Source organism: Prionailurus bengalensis, chromosome D2, assembly GCF_016509475.1.
Source record: "Prionailurus bengalensis isolate Pbe53 chromosome D2, Fcat_Pben_1.1_paternal_pri, whole genome shotgun sequence".
NCBI lineage: Eukaryota > Metazoa > Chordata > Mammalia > Carnivora > Felidae > Prionailurus > Prionailurus bengalensis.
Genome location: NC_057351.1, coordinates 17,300,732 through 17,317,117, shown reverse-complemented (window position 1 = coordinate 17,317,117; position 16,386 = coordinate 17,300,732). Strand labels below are relative to the sequence as shown.

The 16,386-nt window shown below is 45.1% G+C and overlaps 1 protein-coding gene across 7 annotated transcripts in view; it reads right to left on the bottom strand.

Moving 5' to 3' along the window:
- Window positions 1-308: 308 nt before the first annotated feature.
- Window positions 309-16,386, bottom strand: part of TTC13 (tetratricopeptide repeat domain 13) — an 80,361-nt gene continuing 64,283 nt past the window's right edge. For 4 of the 7 annotated variants that reach the window (XM_043596321.1, XM_043596323.1, XM_043596325.1 and 1 more), the window contains 6 exons: window positions 8,877-8,986; window positions 6,816-6,951; window positions 5,551-5,630; window positions 2,794-2,872; window positions 2,565-2,644; window positions 309-1,109 (listed from right to left, as the gene is read on the bottom strand). In XM_043596321.1, coding sequence (XP_043452256.1) covers window positions 995-1,109; window positions 2,565-2,644; window positions 2,794-2,872; window positions 5,551-5,630; window positions 6,816-6,951; window positions 8,877-8,986 — 600 coding nt within the window. In that variant the 3' untranslated portion in view covers window positions 309-994. The remainder of the gene's footprint in view (window positions 1,110-2,564; window positions 2,645-2,793; window positions 2,873-5,550; window positions 5,631-6,815; window positions 6,952-8,876; window positions 8,987-16,386) is intronic. The other 3 variants (XM_043596322.1, XM_043596324.1, XM_043596326.1) reach the window with 1 other exon arrangement.

The following is a 16,386-nucleotide window of genomic DNA, read 5'->3' as shown; positions in this document are numbered from 1 at the left end:
AGGACAGGTCACCTTGATCAAAAGCTGGGTTCTACCAAGCCGGGCACAGAACTGCTCACGTCCAGCGTCACTAAAGTCAAGCACGATGTCCTGGCGTGCCACCCCTTACGTGAGATTTCAAGGCAAGGAGTAAATAGCGGGGAGCAGCGAACAATTTCTGATCTGGAAATGGCAACAATTTAATGAACCCATTTCACTGTCATTTACCCTGCCTCGGTGGGGGGGGGGGGGGGGGGGCGGGAATCATTCATTTCCCGAACGCTTTTACACCTGTAAGTGACACGTTTGCAGAATAAAAACATACGTAATCCAGTGTCAAAAACCGGTGAGTTATAGAAACCACCCCTCGTTTATTTTTTCGAACACAGAGAAAAAAAAAAAAAAAAACGAAACAAAACATGGTTCCATAATCCAGTGTTTGGGTCACTGGCAAATACAGTCTGCATCAGTCACAATAGACGTCCCTGGCTGTGAGCGCTGTGGGGCACGGTGGTGGCCCGCGAGTGTCCTATCGTTCGAATAAAACGGGGGTCGCACGCGTGAAGGTCACGTGAGGGGAAACAAGCTGGCCTACCACGATGTGCACATAGAGGAGGTCTTTGAAAAATACCCAGATCTCTAAAGGAATGGAAACACTCCTGTGCTGTGGCTGGTTTTGTTCCTTTTAATGACCGATTTTTGGCTTTTCAAGCGAGCTTCTTGGCCGTAAGGAAGGAGCTGTATGACGTTGTGGGTGGAAGCCGACAAGGCTGGTGACCTCTAGGCACGCTTTCCTGCCCCGACACGGGGCCAGCTCTCCTCCCCCCAAAACCCTCTTCCGTGATTTTTGTTATGGTTCCCAAAAGTAAAGAAGATGATTTCAAGTATTCAATTCCTATCAAAAATTGGTATCAAAAGTAATAAAGGACCTAGTTTCTTTAGAATTCCATGTTTTAAAAAATAACTTAGGAAGCAAGAGGTCCGGCCCTTTACTTGTATAAATACCACAGCGTGACTAGAGTTTCTTAAGACAACGTGGAGAGGAGTCAGTGTTTAGCACCTCGATCATTGATCTTAACGTTGGGAATGCCTCTGACACGGACGGGAGGCTCTTATAAGAAGGTGAAATACTGAAAAAGAGAAACACAAAGAAGGAAGAGAAAAATTAACACAGATTTACCAAAAACGGCAAAGCTTATATTTATTCCTATGACAATATTCTCTTTCCAACAACCCCGTGTGTGTAACGTCAGAGGCGCTGTGAACAGAACGGATGCCTCTACTGCGGTGGGCTGGGATACCTGTCGGCTCCCGCAACGAGCTGCTTGCAGAGTGTAACCAGAGTCTTCGGGAAGGAAAATTAAACTCTGATGTACACGTGACCGTGACACACACACGTCCGGTCGGGGCGCGTGCTAGACTTGAATCAGAGACACGGGGCCCAGGCCCACCTCGCTCCTTATTGGCAAGGGGGCTTTCTCCAGCCCCTACTCTTATCAGTAGCAACGGGGACAGGCTCCTGAACTCACAGAGTCACCCTGAGCAAAGGAGGAGACAATGGATGCCAAAGGGTGGGGTGAAAGGGCACCTGCTCAGTGGGAGGTAGTTTTTTATTCATTCCTTAAAGAATCGTTGAAGGGTTAACACTGTGAAACCGTGTTAACAGAAGCCAGATCGTTGACCTTACGGTCCTCTTACTAAAACACGTGGGAAGAGCAATCCTGAAACGAGAATATACTGGAGCGAAGGGTGACCGTTGGCAGCGATCGTTACAAAGCTAATAGAATACTTACAAATCGAACAAGAGTGCACTACAGACATGGATTTCTCTGTCTGAAACGGAGCGCAAATCACCCAGCAATTTTTAGAGCAGCTGTTATGTCTAATAGGTGGGACAGGCAAAGTTGGAGGTGACGTAAAACACATGGGGAAGGAGCAAGAATAAATGAGGTCAGACGGTGAGATTTGCTTGTTGTTCATTAACTGTGAAAGCACCTACGAGTTTAATTTCGTCCCAAATTTCCTGGAAACAAGAATCGGGAAAGGGCGGAGGGTGCTGGACTTCTCCTGGTAGCCGCTGGGGATGATGTCCGGTTAGCATTTACTAGTATTTACTAACCACTCACATGTATTCCTTGCCTACGTTACAATGCAGTGCCACCTTCTCAAAGTCTACAGTGCGGTAAAAATGCGGCTGAACGGGCAAAGTGCACCCACTCAGAGCTACGTCTGAAATGGGTCCAGCTCACCCTCCTCCAATTCCCTCCTGAACCCTAGGAGTTTGGGATAAAGGGTAAAAATTAGCCAAGAGAGACGAATCCCTGATTATATAAGGAAGACGTTTGTAACTTTTCTTTCCCACACCAGTGCCCTTGCCTTTTATTCGTTATTTGTTTTTCATCTGTGGACTCCTCCTTTTCAGGGGGTCTTACACGCCCCCTGGCAACGTGGATTCCATCACAGGCAGAGTGAGAACTCGCGAAGGGAGCACAGCCCCAGTCTCGCACAGCCCCCAAAGGAGCAGGAAGTCCCCTCCCTACTTCGGAGGTTAACGTCTTTTTGTTGACCCCCCCCCAAACAGTTACCTTTTCAGGTTCATCCAGCTTTTGGCTATTTTGCTAAAGGCTTCTGAACCCGGGGCTGTCATAGCTTCAAAGTCGACTAACTGAAAAAGAAGGAAGTTGAGGGATGGCATTAGTGTGGGGGAGAAAGGCTCCCTCGGAGATCTGTTTAACTTCTGGACCGCACCGCAAAAACCCAAGGACTGGAATTTCAGCGCTCAGCCCGCCATCTGCCCTTCCAGCGTCAACGTACCTTCCCTTTGGGAATTTTTCCTGTTACTTCCTTTCCACTTGCCATCAACGCTCCCACGATCACGGAGTAAGCTATCACACTGTTTAAACACAGAACAACGACCAGTCAGTCCCAGTCCACGGACAGGTATTGTGTGAAACCTCATTATGGATTTTCCACCATAGAAGACGACATTTTATCTCTTTTAAGAAGTCTCTAGAAATTAAACTTCAAAATAGTTTGTCTTAAAAATATTTACTAATTTACTCCAATAAAAATATTTACAGATTCGCTATTTTAAGGGTAAATGTGACTCGGGACATTCTTCTTCTTTTTTTTTTTTTTTCCTCAATGTTTATTTATTTTTGAAGGAGAGAGAGAGAGAGAGAGAGAGAGAGAGAGAACAAGAAGGAGAGGGGCAGAGAGAGGGAGACAGAGAATCCCAAGCAGGCTCCGTTCTGTCAGCGCAGAACCTGATGCTGGGCTTGAACCCAGGAACTGTGAGATCATGACCTGAGCTGAAATCAAGGGTTGGACGCTCAACCAACTGAGCCACCCAGGCGCCCCCAGAATATTCTTTTTCTGAGGAAAAAGTGTTTCTTTTATTTAGCAGTTTTCTTCCCACCTGGCTTTTCTATTCCTATAAAGTAATGAATTAGAAAATGTGTCTGCTTCTATTTCCAGCAACTGCACCCGGCGTGGCTTTTAAAATGCATATATACAATACACTTTGTAATATAAACATATTAATCTTATTGTTTAAGCATTAAAACCTTCGACCCACGAAGAAGAAAAGCAGAACACCTTCTCAGATTGCGCTAACAGCCTGCTTGGAAAATTGACGCGTCATGTAAATTTCCTTCCTGGCACGTAACAGACTCTCTCTTGCTTCTGACATTTAGTACACACCGACTACCTGTGCCCCTGTGCAGGGCACCCTGGGCGAAGATAACCAGCATGAGGCTCTGGCCTCTGAGAGCAAGCAGCCAGGCCCAGAAGGCAGATGGCAAGAGAGCTGCAGACAAAGCCTCCCGTGTGCAGCGAGCGAAGCCTGGGGGTCACCCAAGGGGACGACCCCACGGAGGCCAAGGGCATGCATGCAGGCTACACCTTCCGGGCTGGGGTGGAGCAAAGGGGGCAGAGAAGAAGGAAGGGAAGTAGCTGGCGCAGAGGGAGAGCACGTGTGGACACGAAGGGGTGAGGCATGGCGGGCAGCCGCGCAGGACAGGGCAACGGGAAGACCCTCGAGAAGCTCCGCAGGGCAGTAAAAGGGCAGAGGAAGGAGGGCGGCGAGGAGGCCAAGGCAAGCTAGGATCAGATGGGACGGGCACTGTGCGTGACGACCCCGAGTTTGCACCTGAGCCGCTAGGTACGAAGAACGGGGGCAGAGAGGCTGAATCACTGTGTTGTTCACCTGAAACCAGGGTAACACGGTAGGTTACCTGTACTGGAATTAAAACCAACCAAACAAACCAACAAAAGAACTGGGGCAGAGAGGGGAAGGAGGAAAGCCTGGAAGAAGGGAGACTAGCCAGAAAGGTACGGGTGACGAGGGTTTGAACTGTGGCAGTAGCTGCGAGCAGTAGAGAGGACAGACCCAACCGGATTAGGGACTGAACACATGTAGGCTCTGGGGGGGGTGAGGGCAGGGGGGGGGGGAAGAGTGCAGGTGATTATAGTTGTATGTCACCCCCCTCCTGTGTCACCACGAGCCAGCAGAGCTGCTGTGAGGACAAAAGGGAAAATGCTGCCTATCCTCGCGGAGCCTGCTTAGGTGGTTGATAAAAGGGGGCGGGCAGGGGCGTGCTCACATCATATGTTCAGTGCGCACCCTAATAACAGTTAGGCTGAGATCACGCTATTTACGCTCTTGGTTTGTCTCCATGCCTTCTCAACACAGCAAAACTTACTTCCATGTTTAGGAGAGCTTTACTTTTAAAGTGTTGAAGCTAAGGACATTCAACTATATTATTTTGGCCAAAATATCGTAAATTCAAGTCTGTGCCAGCAACAGCACATGCCCTTTCCCTGATCTGCGGCTCAGAGAATAAACAGAAAACTCTGCAGACTCACCCCCCCCGTCTTAATGACACCTGGAAAGCTCCTGATGGATTCATGAGTAGTGAGAATTTGTTCACAATAATAAAAGTAGTATGGAATTGGTTGGTAATCAAAAAGTATAAAACTGATGGGCAAAAACTGGGAGGAAGGGGAGAAGAAGGAAGGGTAACAGTCTGGGCCAATACGAGAAGTTAAAATACAGTGAGTACAACGCATGCACATAGTAGGCCTTCAATATATTTGTGTTGAATGAATGAATCCCCGACCTGTAAAACTTTTTAAGATTGTTTTCAAGTGTGTTTATTTTGAGAGAGAGACAGAGAGCGAGAACAAGCAGGGGAGGGGCAGAAAGAGAGGGGGAGAGAGACAATCCCAACCAGGTTCCGCCCTGTCAGCACGGAGCCCAAAGCATGGTTCAATCTCATGAACTGCGAGATCATGACCTGAGCCAAAATCAGGAGTTGGACAGTCAACCGACCGAGCCCCCAGGCGCCCCCTAACCTGTAAAACTTAAGCACACTATCTTAGAACAATCTTTCATAATTCTTTAGATGATATGGTAGATTGAGGACATAATATCTGGGTGGATTTTGGAAAAAACAAAAGGGAGTCTCTTGCCATTGCCTGGGGTTAGGTAGTACAAGCAAAAAAGAGTATGTTTTTTCAATGTAAAAACTTTTATTTAAAAACATTTTTAAATTATAGGGTATCACTCACCTGGATCCTCGAGAGAGTGGCATTAAATTATAAAAGTAATAAACCAAGGATAAGATTAAGTTGCAAACAGCATCAGCTTCCTAGGGGAAAAAAAAAAAAGACATGTGCTCATGAATTTAAATACTAGATTATACACTAGTTTTTTACGAGGTGACAAGACATAAGAATCATTTACATCAAGGAAAGGGTTATTTCATGCCTCTCCGACAGGACCCTACGTTCCCATTCTTGAATACTTCATACTCTTTGCTACCATTTTTTCCTTTTATTAAAAAAAAAATGCTTTTAAGTTTATTTATTTATTTTGAGAGAGAGGGTGTGTGTGTGAGCAGGGGAAGGGCAGAAAGAAAGGGAGAGAAAATCCCAAGCAGGCTCCCCGCGGTCAGTGCAGAGCCTGACGTGGGGCTTGAATTCATGAACTGCGAGATCATGACCTGAGCCAAACCAAGAGTCGGGCGCTTAACCGACTGAGCCACCCAGGCGCCCGCTACCATTTCTTCCTAATGGAAGGGTATGCATACAGTTTGGTTTCGAGCAATATTTTCTGAGCTGTTGTTAAAACTGAAACCTTTTCTGATAAAACATAAAAATCTCAGCCTCCTTTAATGTTACTTGACACGTCAAAATACATATTAAGATTTAAACAAAACAAAGTGCTTATTAATGCTGAGGATGGTTTCCCAAGATTCTGACAGGCACACCCTCTGCGCCAAGATTTAGGTAATAAATACACTTAATTACATAAAAACCTGAATGCTTAATTGTAGGTATGAACTGATTGAATGCACGAGAAATGAACCGACTTCCCAAGGACCACGGATATCCACTCCAGAATGCGGATACTCTCAGCACAGCGGTAGCTGCTATCGCCAAGGGGGCAGGCCAGATCCTGCCTCCAAGGAGACCCCTCGAGTTGGGGTGGGGCCCGGAGGGAAGAGGTCACAGACCAGGAAAGGCCCACTGAGTGCAGCATGGGCTGCTGTCACTCTGGACCGACTTGTTCACTTCAATCTTGAGAAAGCCCAGACTTATAGCAACTATATAAATGTATCATTGCCCTTCCTCAGTCACTATCATTACTAAATACAGTAATTGTTTCCATAAGAATATTAAAAAGAAGTATTTATAGGTCATCAACGAAAACCGATCTCAAGCGTAAGGTGCACGCACAATACCAGCGAAAGGGTAGAGGCTTTAAAAAGGTTACAAAAGAATCCTAGGAAGCATGGATAAAATGGAAAAAAGCAAAAAAGCAAAAAACCTACCCCAAATTCTGATGAAAGGATCAGTACTTTTCCTTTTGCTGTTAGATCTTTATAAAGTGCATCTATTTCGGCATGATATAATTGTGTTCTTTCTTCTGTGGTTTGTGTTTCCACAGAAAACAGTATGTTGCCAACCCTAAAAATACAACAATGTGTGTCAGAGGCACGTATCATACAATTCAAAGAGCCAAACACAGAAAGCAAAAAAAAAAAAAAAAAAAAAGGCAGGAACCAGCAGGTCGATGTGGCACAAGACGTATGTGAGAGTGTATCCCACCTAACTACAGCCAGACTGAGGCGTGTTCCATAAGCGTGCGATTTTTTCACAAAATACAATATTTTGTTCAGTCTAACCACGTGTACCTATTATATGAGCTTAAGCTAATATAGAAGGAAACTACACATCGTAAAAATGAGGGCACAGTAAATATTTTCTCAGACAGCCACCCTACTATGACTGAACATCGGGAGCCAGCACTGTGCACAGAAGAAGTTCAAGGACTCCGTGGTGTCTTTTCAAGCTTTTGCTGCACACCTGGCTACACGCCAGGTACTACGGAGGATAGAAAGTTGAGGCAACAGGCGTTTATCATGTAACTAAACAGTTCTTAGATCTTGTAAAGAGGAACACAGCACAGCTGTTGCATTTACTGGGAAAGGGACAGAGCCCTGAGGCCATCAATTATTATAAGACCATATGCATCACCTAGTTCGTCAGGGTTCAAAAGAGGGAGATTAGGTCTAATTTGGAAAGACATGGATGAAAACAGGAAATGCTTCATGGAGGAAGGGGCCTGAATTTGAAAATCAGGACGGGAGTGAGAGAGGCTCAGAAGCAGGGGGTGGGAGGTGACCGCAGGGAACAAGCAGCCCAGCTGAATCAGCAGGCCAAGTTCAAGCAGGAAATGTTGCTCGAGGCCGCATCACAAAAGGCCTTTCGTGTCTGGCAGGGGAGGTGGTCTCAGTATCCACAGGCAGTGGAGGGTCTGCAGTGGGGAGCCACCAGGAGACAGAGGACGGAGACACCAGTTTTGAATCTACTTGTGCTGTGGGGGAGGGTGGCACATGGGTGGGGGGGTACACCCAAAATTCAAGGGATATGGAGGCTCCCAGGTGAAGCTTGGAGTTCAGATATAAGTAAGACTGGTTAATGAAAATGGTCACTGCAGTGCTATATTTTATAAAGTGAAAATGAGAAACACTCTAAATGGTCAGTAACAGAAAAGTAGTAAGAGAAACTCAAAAATATCCATAAAATGAAATACTCTGTAATCATTACAAATGCTTATAAGAGTATGAGAAAATGTTCATGATCAGGTAATGGTAAGGGTAGAAAAGAAACAGGTTATAAAAAATGTGGAGTACAACCTCAGTTTTTAAGGAAAACAACCTAATGATTTTCTTTTTTATCTTTGTCTATCTGTGCATTCTAAATTTTTTTTTTTACGTTTATTTATTTTTGAGACAGAGAGAGACACCATGAACGGGGGAGGGTCAGAGAGAGAGAGAGGGAGACACAGAATCTCCAGGCTCTGAGCTGTCAGCACAGAGCCCGACGCGGGGCTTGAACTCACGAACCGCAAGATCATGACCTGAGCCGAAGTCGGACGCTTAACCGACTGAGCCACCCAGGCGCCCCTCTAAATTTTCCATAATAAGGCTGCACTAATCTCATAATACGTTAAAACCTATATCCAAAAAAATCTTACAATGGCTTTCTATCTGCCAATCTGTCATCTTTTTTCGTTTTATCATTAAGAGTGTTGCCCACAAGGAACTTTAAGAACCCAGAAGAATGCTTTCCACAAAGCACATTAGACATTATACTTAATATCTAGAAAGTAGTTAGATACCAGCACAGTCGAATGTCTGCTGGCGTAATACTCTAAAAGTCACGTTAAAAACATAACTGGCTATAGCTGCACACTGGACCTTGACAATTTTCATTTCAGGATAAAGCAAAAGTCTGGTAGGTCTAACCCTCCCGTGGCAATAATCAGGTGCCTGTGCACTTCCTGACACCAGCCCGCCTTCACGCCCACGCTTAGGAAGCATACGTACTTGTCTCCCGTAATCGTGATTGTGAATCCATCGTATTCCTTCCCTTGATCTTTGAGGCTGGGAACTTTCGTGTTCACAGTGAACCCATCCTTCGTTTTAGTATTAAACTGCTTTCGGGGAAAACAAATTCACATTACTAGCGTATAACTCATTGTAAACCCCCAACTGCTATTCTGTAGCATTGACTCTGACTTCTGTGTTTTGAAGTTTATTTATTTATTTACTTATTTGAGAGAGAGAGAGAGAGAGAGAGAGAGAGAGCACAAGCAGGGGAAGGGCAGAGAGAGAAGGAGATTCCCAAGCAGGGCTGAGCCGGTTGTAAGGCTCATGACCTAAGCTGAAACCGAGAATCGGACGATTAACCGACCAGCCACCCAGGCGCCCCCTGATACATGTTTTTCAGAAGGGTCACCGAAGTTCCCGACACAATCGACCATGACCACGCCTACCTCTACAGTGACCAAGGGCCCTCTGCCAGTCCCTATGGCCTCACACAGAGCCCAGGGTCAAGTTGCACTGCCCTGGGGCCCCCACGAGAGGCCAGCACAGAAGCTCAGCACACCAGGCTCACAGCTCCCCGAGTCAGCGGGCACGCTGCTCACTTCTAAGAGCGCCTTTGGGTTTCTCATCATCTTAACTGGCAGCGCCTTGGGATTCTTAGCAGGACAGTTGTGCCTAATACCCCCAAAACTCGAAAAACACCTTGTGCTCATGCTCACGCTCCTTCGAGGCAGTCTGATTTGTCCCGAAAAGTACTCAGAATTCCATCTGTCAAATCGAGAATTTCACACATGTACACACACAACTCTGCAGACCACAGAAAAGTATGTTAGAGGAACGACACAGAGCCAAGAATGGCCTTCAGGGGTGACAAGGAGGAAGGCAGTTTCAGAGGAAAATATTTTTGGCAAAACCAAAATGCTAATAGATTTTGTCATTAGTCCAGAAAAATCCTCCCCAGGTTCAATTATTTAGTGTTGCCAGCTGTTTTTGTTCGAACTGATAAGGAACCAAGGATAAAGTAAGAAGACGCTGTGCTTTACATAAGCCACTACCAGGGGAAAGGTTGTCTAAACTAGGCAGACCCTGAGGGTGGTCACTAATGGTCCAGAGAAGGACCTCGGTCAAACAGACATGAGGCACAGGTAATCAGAGCCAGCACTGGGAACAGGAACAGGAACTCTTCAATGAAGAAAGGGCTTTTTTTTTTTTTTTTTTAATTTTTTTTTTCAACGTTTATTTATTTTTGGGACAGAGAGAGACAGAGCATGAACGGGGGAGGGGCAGAGAGAGAGGGAGACACAGAATCGGAAACAGGCTCCAGGCTCCGAGCCATCAGCCCAGAGCCTGATGCAGGGCTCGAACTCACAGACCGCGAGACCGTGACCTGGCTGAAGTCGGATGCTTAACCGACTGCGCCACCCAGGCGCCCCGAAGAAAGGGCTTTTATTTTATTTTTTTAAAGTTTATTTTGTTTAAAAAAATTTTTTTTAATGTTTATTTATTTTTGAGACAGAGCGTGAGTGGGGGAGGGGCAGAGAGAGAGAGGGAGACCCAGAATCCGAAACAGGCCCCAGGCTCTGAGCTGTCAGCACAGAGCCCGACCCTGGGCTCGAACCCACGAACCGTGAGATCATGACCTGAGCCGAAGTTGGTTGTTTAACCGACTGAGACCCCCAAGCACCCTAACGTTTATTTTGAGAAAGACAAGACAGTGTGTGTGTGCATTTGAGCAGGGCAGGACAGAGAGAGAGGGAGAGAGAGAATCCCAAGCAGACTCCACGCTCAGTGCAGAGCCAGATGTGGGGCTCGATCTTCACAGATCACGAGATCAAGACCTGAGCCAAAATCAAGAGTCGGACACTTAACCCACTGAGCCACCCAGGCGTCCCAAGAAAGGGCTTTTAGGGGAAGAAATGCATTAACACTTACTACACGCTAATTTCTCATCTGATGCTTACAACATACCGGTAAGACAGGTATGTTTTCTGGCATAGTCTCAATCCTGCAGAGGAGGAAACCAGCTGGGAAGGGAGGGCCCGGCAGGAGTTACTGAGCCAGGAGTGGCAGCGGCCTCCAGTCCACATTATATGCTGATAAGCTGCCTCAAGGGGAGCTGAGGTAGCCAGTGACCCTGAACAACGTGATGGGCAGCTGACTGATAACATAAAAGCTGGATTAATACACATTCTGTATGTTGTATGGATCCTGTATTCTTACAATAAAGTTCTTACAATAAAGTAAGCTAGAAAAAGGAAAATCCCAAGGAAGATAGTTACAGCGCTGTGCCGCCTTTAGAGATAAAAAATCCACATAAGTGGTCTCACGCAGGTCAAACCCATGTTGTTCAACGGTCAATTGTACTTCAACTTGGTTTGTCACTGAAAGCAGGTTTCAGTGGAAGCTGTCGTGACATCACATCGCACCAAGCACTGGAGAACCAAAGGTGTTTTATATACTTCCATGCGTGCCCTTAAAAATATCAATATGCCCACAGCCCCGGGTGAAAGCTGGGTGTCCAGGGCCGCGACGGAATGGTCACTTCCAGACCACGGTCAGACAGGCGGGGACCTCACACCGGGAGGGCGCCCCGCCTCTCAGCGGCACCCTGAGTAATTGCAGGCTTGGAGTCCACTATGTTTTTCTTTTTAAACAAAGAGAATATAAAGTTAAAACCCCCCTAAGCTGCTTTGGTATTCTTCCCAAAAGAGTAAGTTTAAAAGCCTAAAGTACCAACAAGAGGGAGATTAAAAACGAAGACATGCACCAGCTTTCTTTCTGTACAGGACGTCCCAGCGGCCCTCAGTGGAGCGGTTCTGCCCTCTGGGGGGCATCTGGGGAATTCATGGGAGAGTCTGGTGGCTACAGCGTGGGGGTGGCGGGGAGGCTACGCCCGGAACTTAGCAGGTGGGGCCGAAAACACTAGATGTCCCGGGGGGAGGGGGTCAGGGGACAGTCACGCGTTATGCATGACTGCCAATGCCCCACTGGACTGCCGCGTAGATGACGAACTTATTTACAATTTAATAATTCCTGGGGCGCTTGGGTGGCTCAGTCCGTTAAGGGTCTGTCTTCGGCTCAGGTCATGATCTCCAGGTCTGTGAGTTCGAGCCCTGCATTGGGCTCTGTGCTGCCAGCTCAGGGCCTGGAGCCTGCTTCCGATTCTGTGTCTCCCTCTGCCCCTCCCCTACTCGCACGCACACGCGCACACATACACACACTGTCTGTCTCTCTCTCAAAAATAAAATAAACATTAAAAACATTTAAAATAATATTTTAATAGTTACTTGGGCCTAGAACCAGACTCCATTTCACACTTAGACACTGAATATTTGTTAACATAGTTTTAATCCACGCTGAATTTTCCATGAAGGCGAATAGCACATCCAACTGGGGAAACAGGATATTAGGCACTGTTTGGAAGTTTACCATTTCGGAAAACGCTGTCACCAGCAGCTCGTGATACCAGAGTCAGCAAATCACATTGATGTGGGGCTGCGTTCGTAGCTGCCCTGTTCACCCCCCTTTTTCCACAGGTATAGTAAGCAACCAGCTACTTCTTTCTGGCTTCTGTGAAGACGTGCCTGAATCCAACATCCTAACACAGACGCTATTCTATTACAAATGATTTACCATTTAGACCTCCTTTATGGCACTACGTTGGCCTTTTAAAGAATTATTTTGCGTAGGTGTGATATATTCTCTATGAATTTCATTTGGATGCAGTGAAGAAGGTGTCTGATACTAGAGTAGCTTTTTTTTTTTTAAGTTTATTTTGAGAGAGAGAGAGAGAGAGAGAGAGAGAGAGAGAGAGAGAGAGAAGGAGAGAGGAAATCCCAAGCAGGCTCCAAGCTCTTCAGTGAGGACAGAGCTTGACGTGGGGCTTGATCACACAAACCGCGTAGTCATGACCTGAGATGAAATCAAGAGTCGGGCGCTTAAGCAATTGAGCCACCCAGGCACCCCAATACTAGAGTAGCTTTGAGAAGGTTGGGAACCACTGCGTCAGTGCATCAGGCCCTTGCAATAACCCCTGAAACAGGCCTGGACAGAATCAGTGCTCTTAGCAGACAAGAGCCTGGGACTTAGACAGTGGAAGAGGTGAATGTGGACCCTGGTGTGCAGAGTATTAGCTCGCTGCTTTGCTCATGACCTGATCCTTCCTGCTCTCATTCCTCAGAAATGGGTAAGATCAGAGGGCACCTGGGCGGCTCAGTCGGTTGAGCGTCTAACTTCAGCTCAGGTCATGATATCATGGTTGGTGGGTTTGAGCCCCGTGTCGGGCTCTGTGCTGTCAGGATGGAGCCTGCTTGGAATCCTCTGTCCCCCTCCTTCACTGCCCCTCCCCTATCATGCTCTCTCTCACAAAAATAAATAAACATTTTAAAAGAAGAAAGAAAGAAATGGAGGGACGCCTGGGTGGTTTAGTTGGTAGAGCACCCGACTCTTGGTTCCGGCTCAGGCCATCTCACGGTTCCTGAGTTCGAGCCCCACATCGGGCTCCACGCTGGTGGTGCAGAGCCTGCTTGGGATTCTCTCTCTCCCTCTCTCTCTTCCCCTCCCCCACGCGCGCTGTCTCTCTCTCAAAATAACCTAATAAACTTAAAAAAAAAAAAAAGAAAGAAATGGATAAGTTCTGGTTCTTCATGTCAATTTCTTAAATTTCATCTGATGTACATCAAACCTCTCTACTATAGCTATAAGGAGAACACGGATTCACGTTTTACATTAAAGTTCAAACCATTAATTGAAAAAAAAATATCCACCTTCTGTTGCCAAATTGTTGAGTAGTTATAATCTGGGGTAGAGGCAATGTTTGTAAAATTGTAACTTCTTAATAGATTATACTTTTAAACAACGATTTCTGTCCCCGTAAATATACTTCATCTTGAACTGTAATATTTCTGATAGTGACATGCTACACTCACATTCTCTTTTCATCAGCATTTGCCTGTAAACAGCATATAGCTGGGCTTTAAAAAACCAGTCCGAAATCCTCAGTCTTTCACTGAGGGGATCAATTATAACACCACGTTGACTTGCCACTGTCATTACCCACATTTCCTAGCTCACCTACTTTTTTATCCCCCTCTTTCTCTAAGCTTTGAGTTGAATTGACATTGTTTTCTTTACGCCGTTCTCCTGCCTTCTACAGGTCTAGACGGTGATCCATCGCATCTCTGTTGTTTCAGTGTTTGCCTTTAAATTTTTAGTGTAGATATTTTAAACACGCATTTTTCTGTCAATATCATGGGTCAGCGATTATACTGTCTCACTGAAAAAACCAAATACCTTAGTAACAGTTTTACTTCCTTTCTCTACTTTCTCTAACCTCTAATGTTGACATTATCCAGTATTTTAATTCCAGACATACATATTTTTAAACATCAGGTGTTAACAATTCATTTCATTGGTTTATTTGTTCACCACGATTTCTTACATCTCATGTTTTCTTCTCTCTTGGGCTTACTTGATGAGAGTATATATGCCCTTCAATCATTTTGACAAAGAAAATCTACACTTGGTGAAATTCCTAAATAACTGTCTGTTTGAAACAGTTTTTATTTTACCCTCACACTTGAACGCTGGTAGAGTAGGTTCAAATAAATTTCCCTTCGTTGTCTTCTAGAATCCACTACTGCTGCTGGAAGGAAGTTGGGCATCAGTGAAATTCTCCTTCCTTAGTCTTTCTTTCTTTCTTTCTTTCTTTCTTTCTTTCTTTCTTTCTTTTTCTTTCTTTTCTGGAAGCTTGAAGATATTCTTTTTACTCTTTGTGTGTTAAGTATGTAACATAAAATTTGCCACTTTAACCATTTGTGAATGTATAGATCAATGGCATTAAGAACGTTCAGACCTCATCAAGATAAAAAGTGTCTGCACAGTGAAGGAAACAATCAGCAAATCTAAAAGGCAACCAATGGAATAGTAGAAGATATTTGCAAATGACCTATCAGATAAAGGGCTAGTATCCAAAATCTTAAAGATCTTACCAAACTCAACACCGAAAAAACAAATCATCCAGTGAAGAAATGGGCAAAGGACATGAATAGACACTTTTCCAAAGAAGACATCCAGATGGCTAACAGACACATGAAAAAAATGCTCAGCATCACTCAGCATCAGGGAAATACAAATCAAGACCACAATGAGATAGCACCTCACACCTGTCAGAATGGCTAACATTAACAACTCAGGCAACATCAGATGTTGGCCAGGATGCAGAGAAGGAGGAACCCTTTTGCACTGCTGGTGGGAATGCAAACTGGTGCAGCCTCTCTGGAAAACAGTATGGAGGCTCCTCAAAAAATTAAAAATAGAACTACCCTACGACCCAGCAATTGCACTACTAGTGGAATATTACTTGGCGATCAAAAAGAATGAAATCCTGCCATTTGCAACAATGTGAATGGAACTACAGTGTGTTATGCTAAGTGAAATTAGTCAGAGAAAGACAAATATCATATGACTTCACCCATAAGGGGAATTTAAGATGAACATGAGGGAAGGGAAACAAAAATAATACAAAAACAGAGAAGGAGACAAACCATAAGAGACTTCTAAATATAGAGAACAAACTGAGGGTTGCTGGAGGGGTGCTGGGTGGGGGGGAAGGGCTAACTGGGTGATGGGCATTAAGGAGGGCACTTGTGATAAGCGCTGGGTGTTATATGTAAGTGATGAACAACTAAATTCTATTCCTGAAATCATTATTACACTATATGTTAACTTGGATTTAAATAAAATAATAGGAGTAAAAGGAAAGTTCACATTGTTTGCAACCATCACCACCAACCTTCCACAGAACTTTTTGCATCATCCCAAATAGAAACTCTGTCTCCCTTCCCCAACCCCTGGCAACTATCTTTCTACTTTCTGTCTCTATGAATTTGACTCCTCTGGACACCTCATAAAAGTGGAATCGTAGGGTATTTGTCCTTTTGTGACTGGTTTATTTCACTCTGCCTAATGTCCTCAAGCTTCATCCATGCTGTAGCCTGTGTTAGAATTCCCTTCCTTCTTCAGGCTGAATAATACCCCATCGTATGGCCATGCCACATACTATTTATCCATTCATCCATTAATGGCCCCTTGGGTTGCTTCTGTCTCTTGGCTACTGTGAATAATACTGCCATGAACATGGGTGTACAAATATCCGAGTCCCTGCTTTCAATTCGTTTGAATATACATCTAGAAGGGGAGTTTTTGGATCTTATCATAATTCTATGTCTAATTTTTTACCTTTATTTATTATTATTATTATTATTATTATTATTATTATTATTTTGAGAAAGGAGTAAGAGGGAGGGGCAGGGAGAAAGGAAGAGAGAGAGAGAGGGAATTCTAAGCAGGCTCCACATTCAGCACAAAGATCATGACTGGAGCCGAAACCAAGAATCAGACTCTCAACTGACTGAGCTACCCAGGCTCCCCTCTACATCTAATTTTTTTGAGGAACTCTCTTTAATCTTGAAGTCCCCAAATTTTATCAGAATGTGTCTAGGTGTCAATA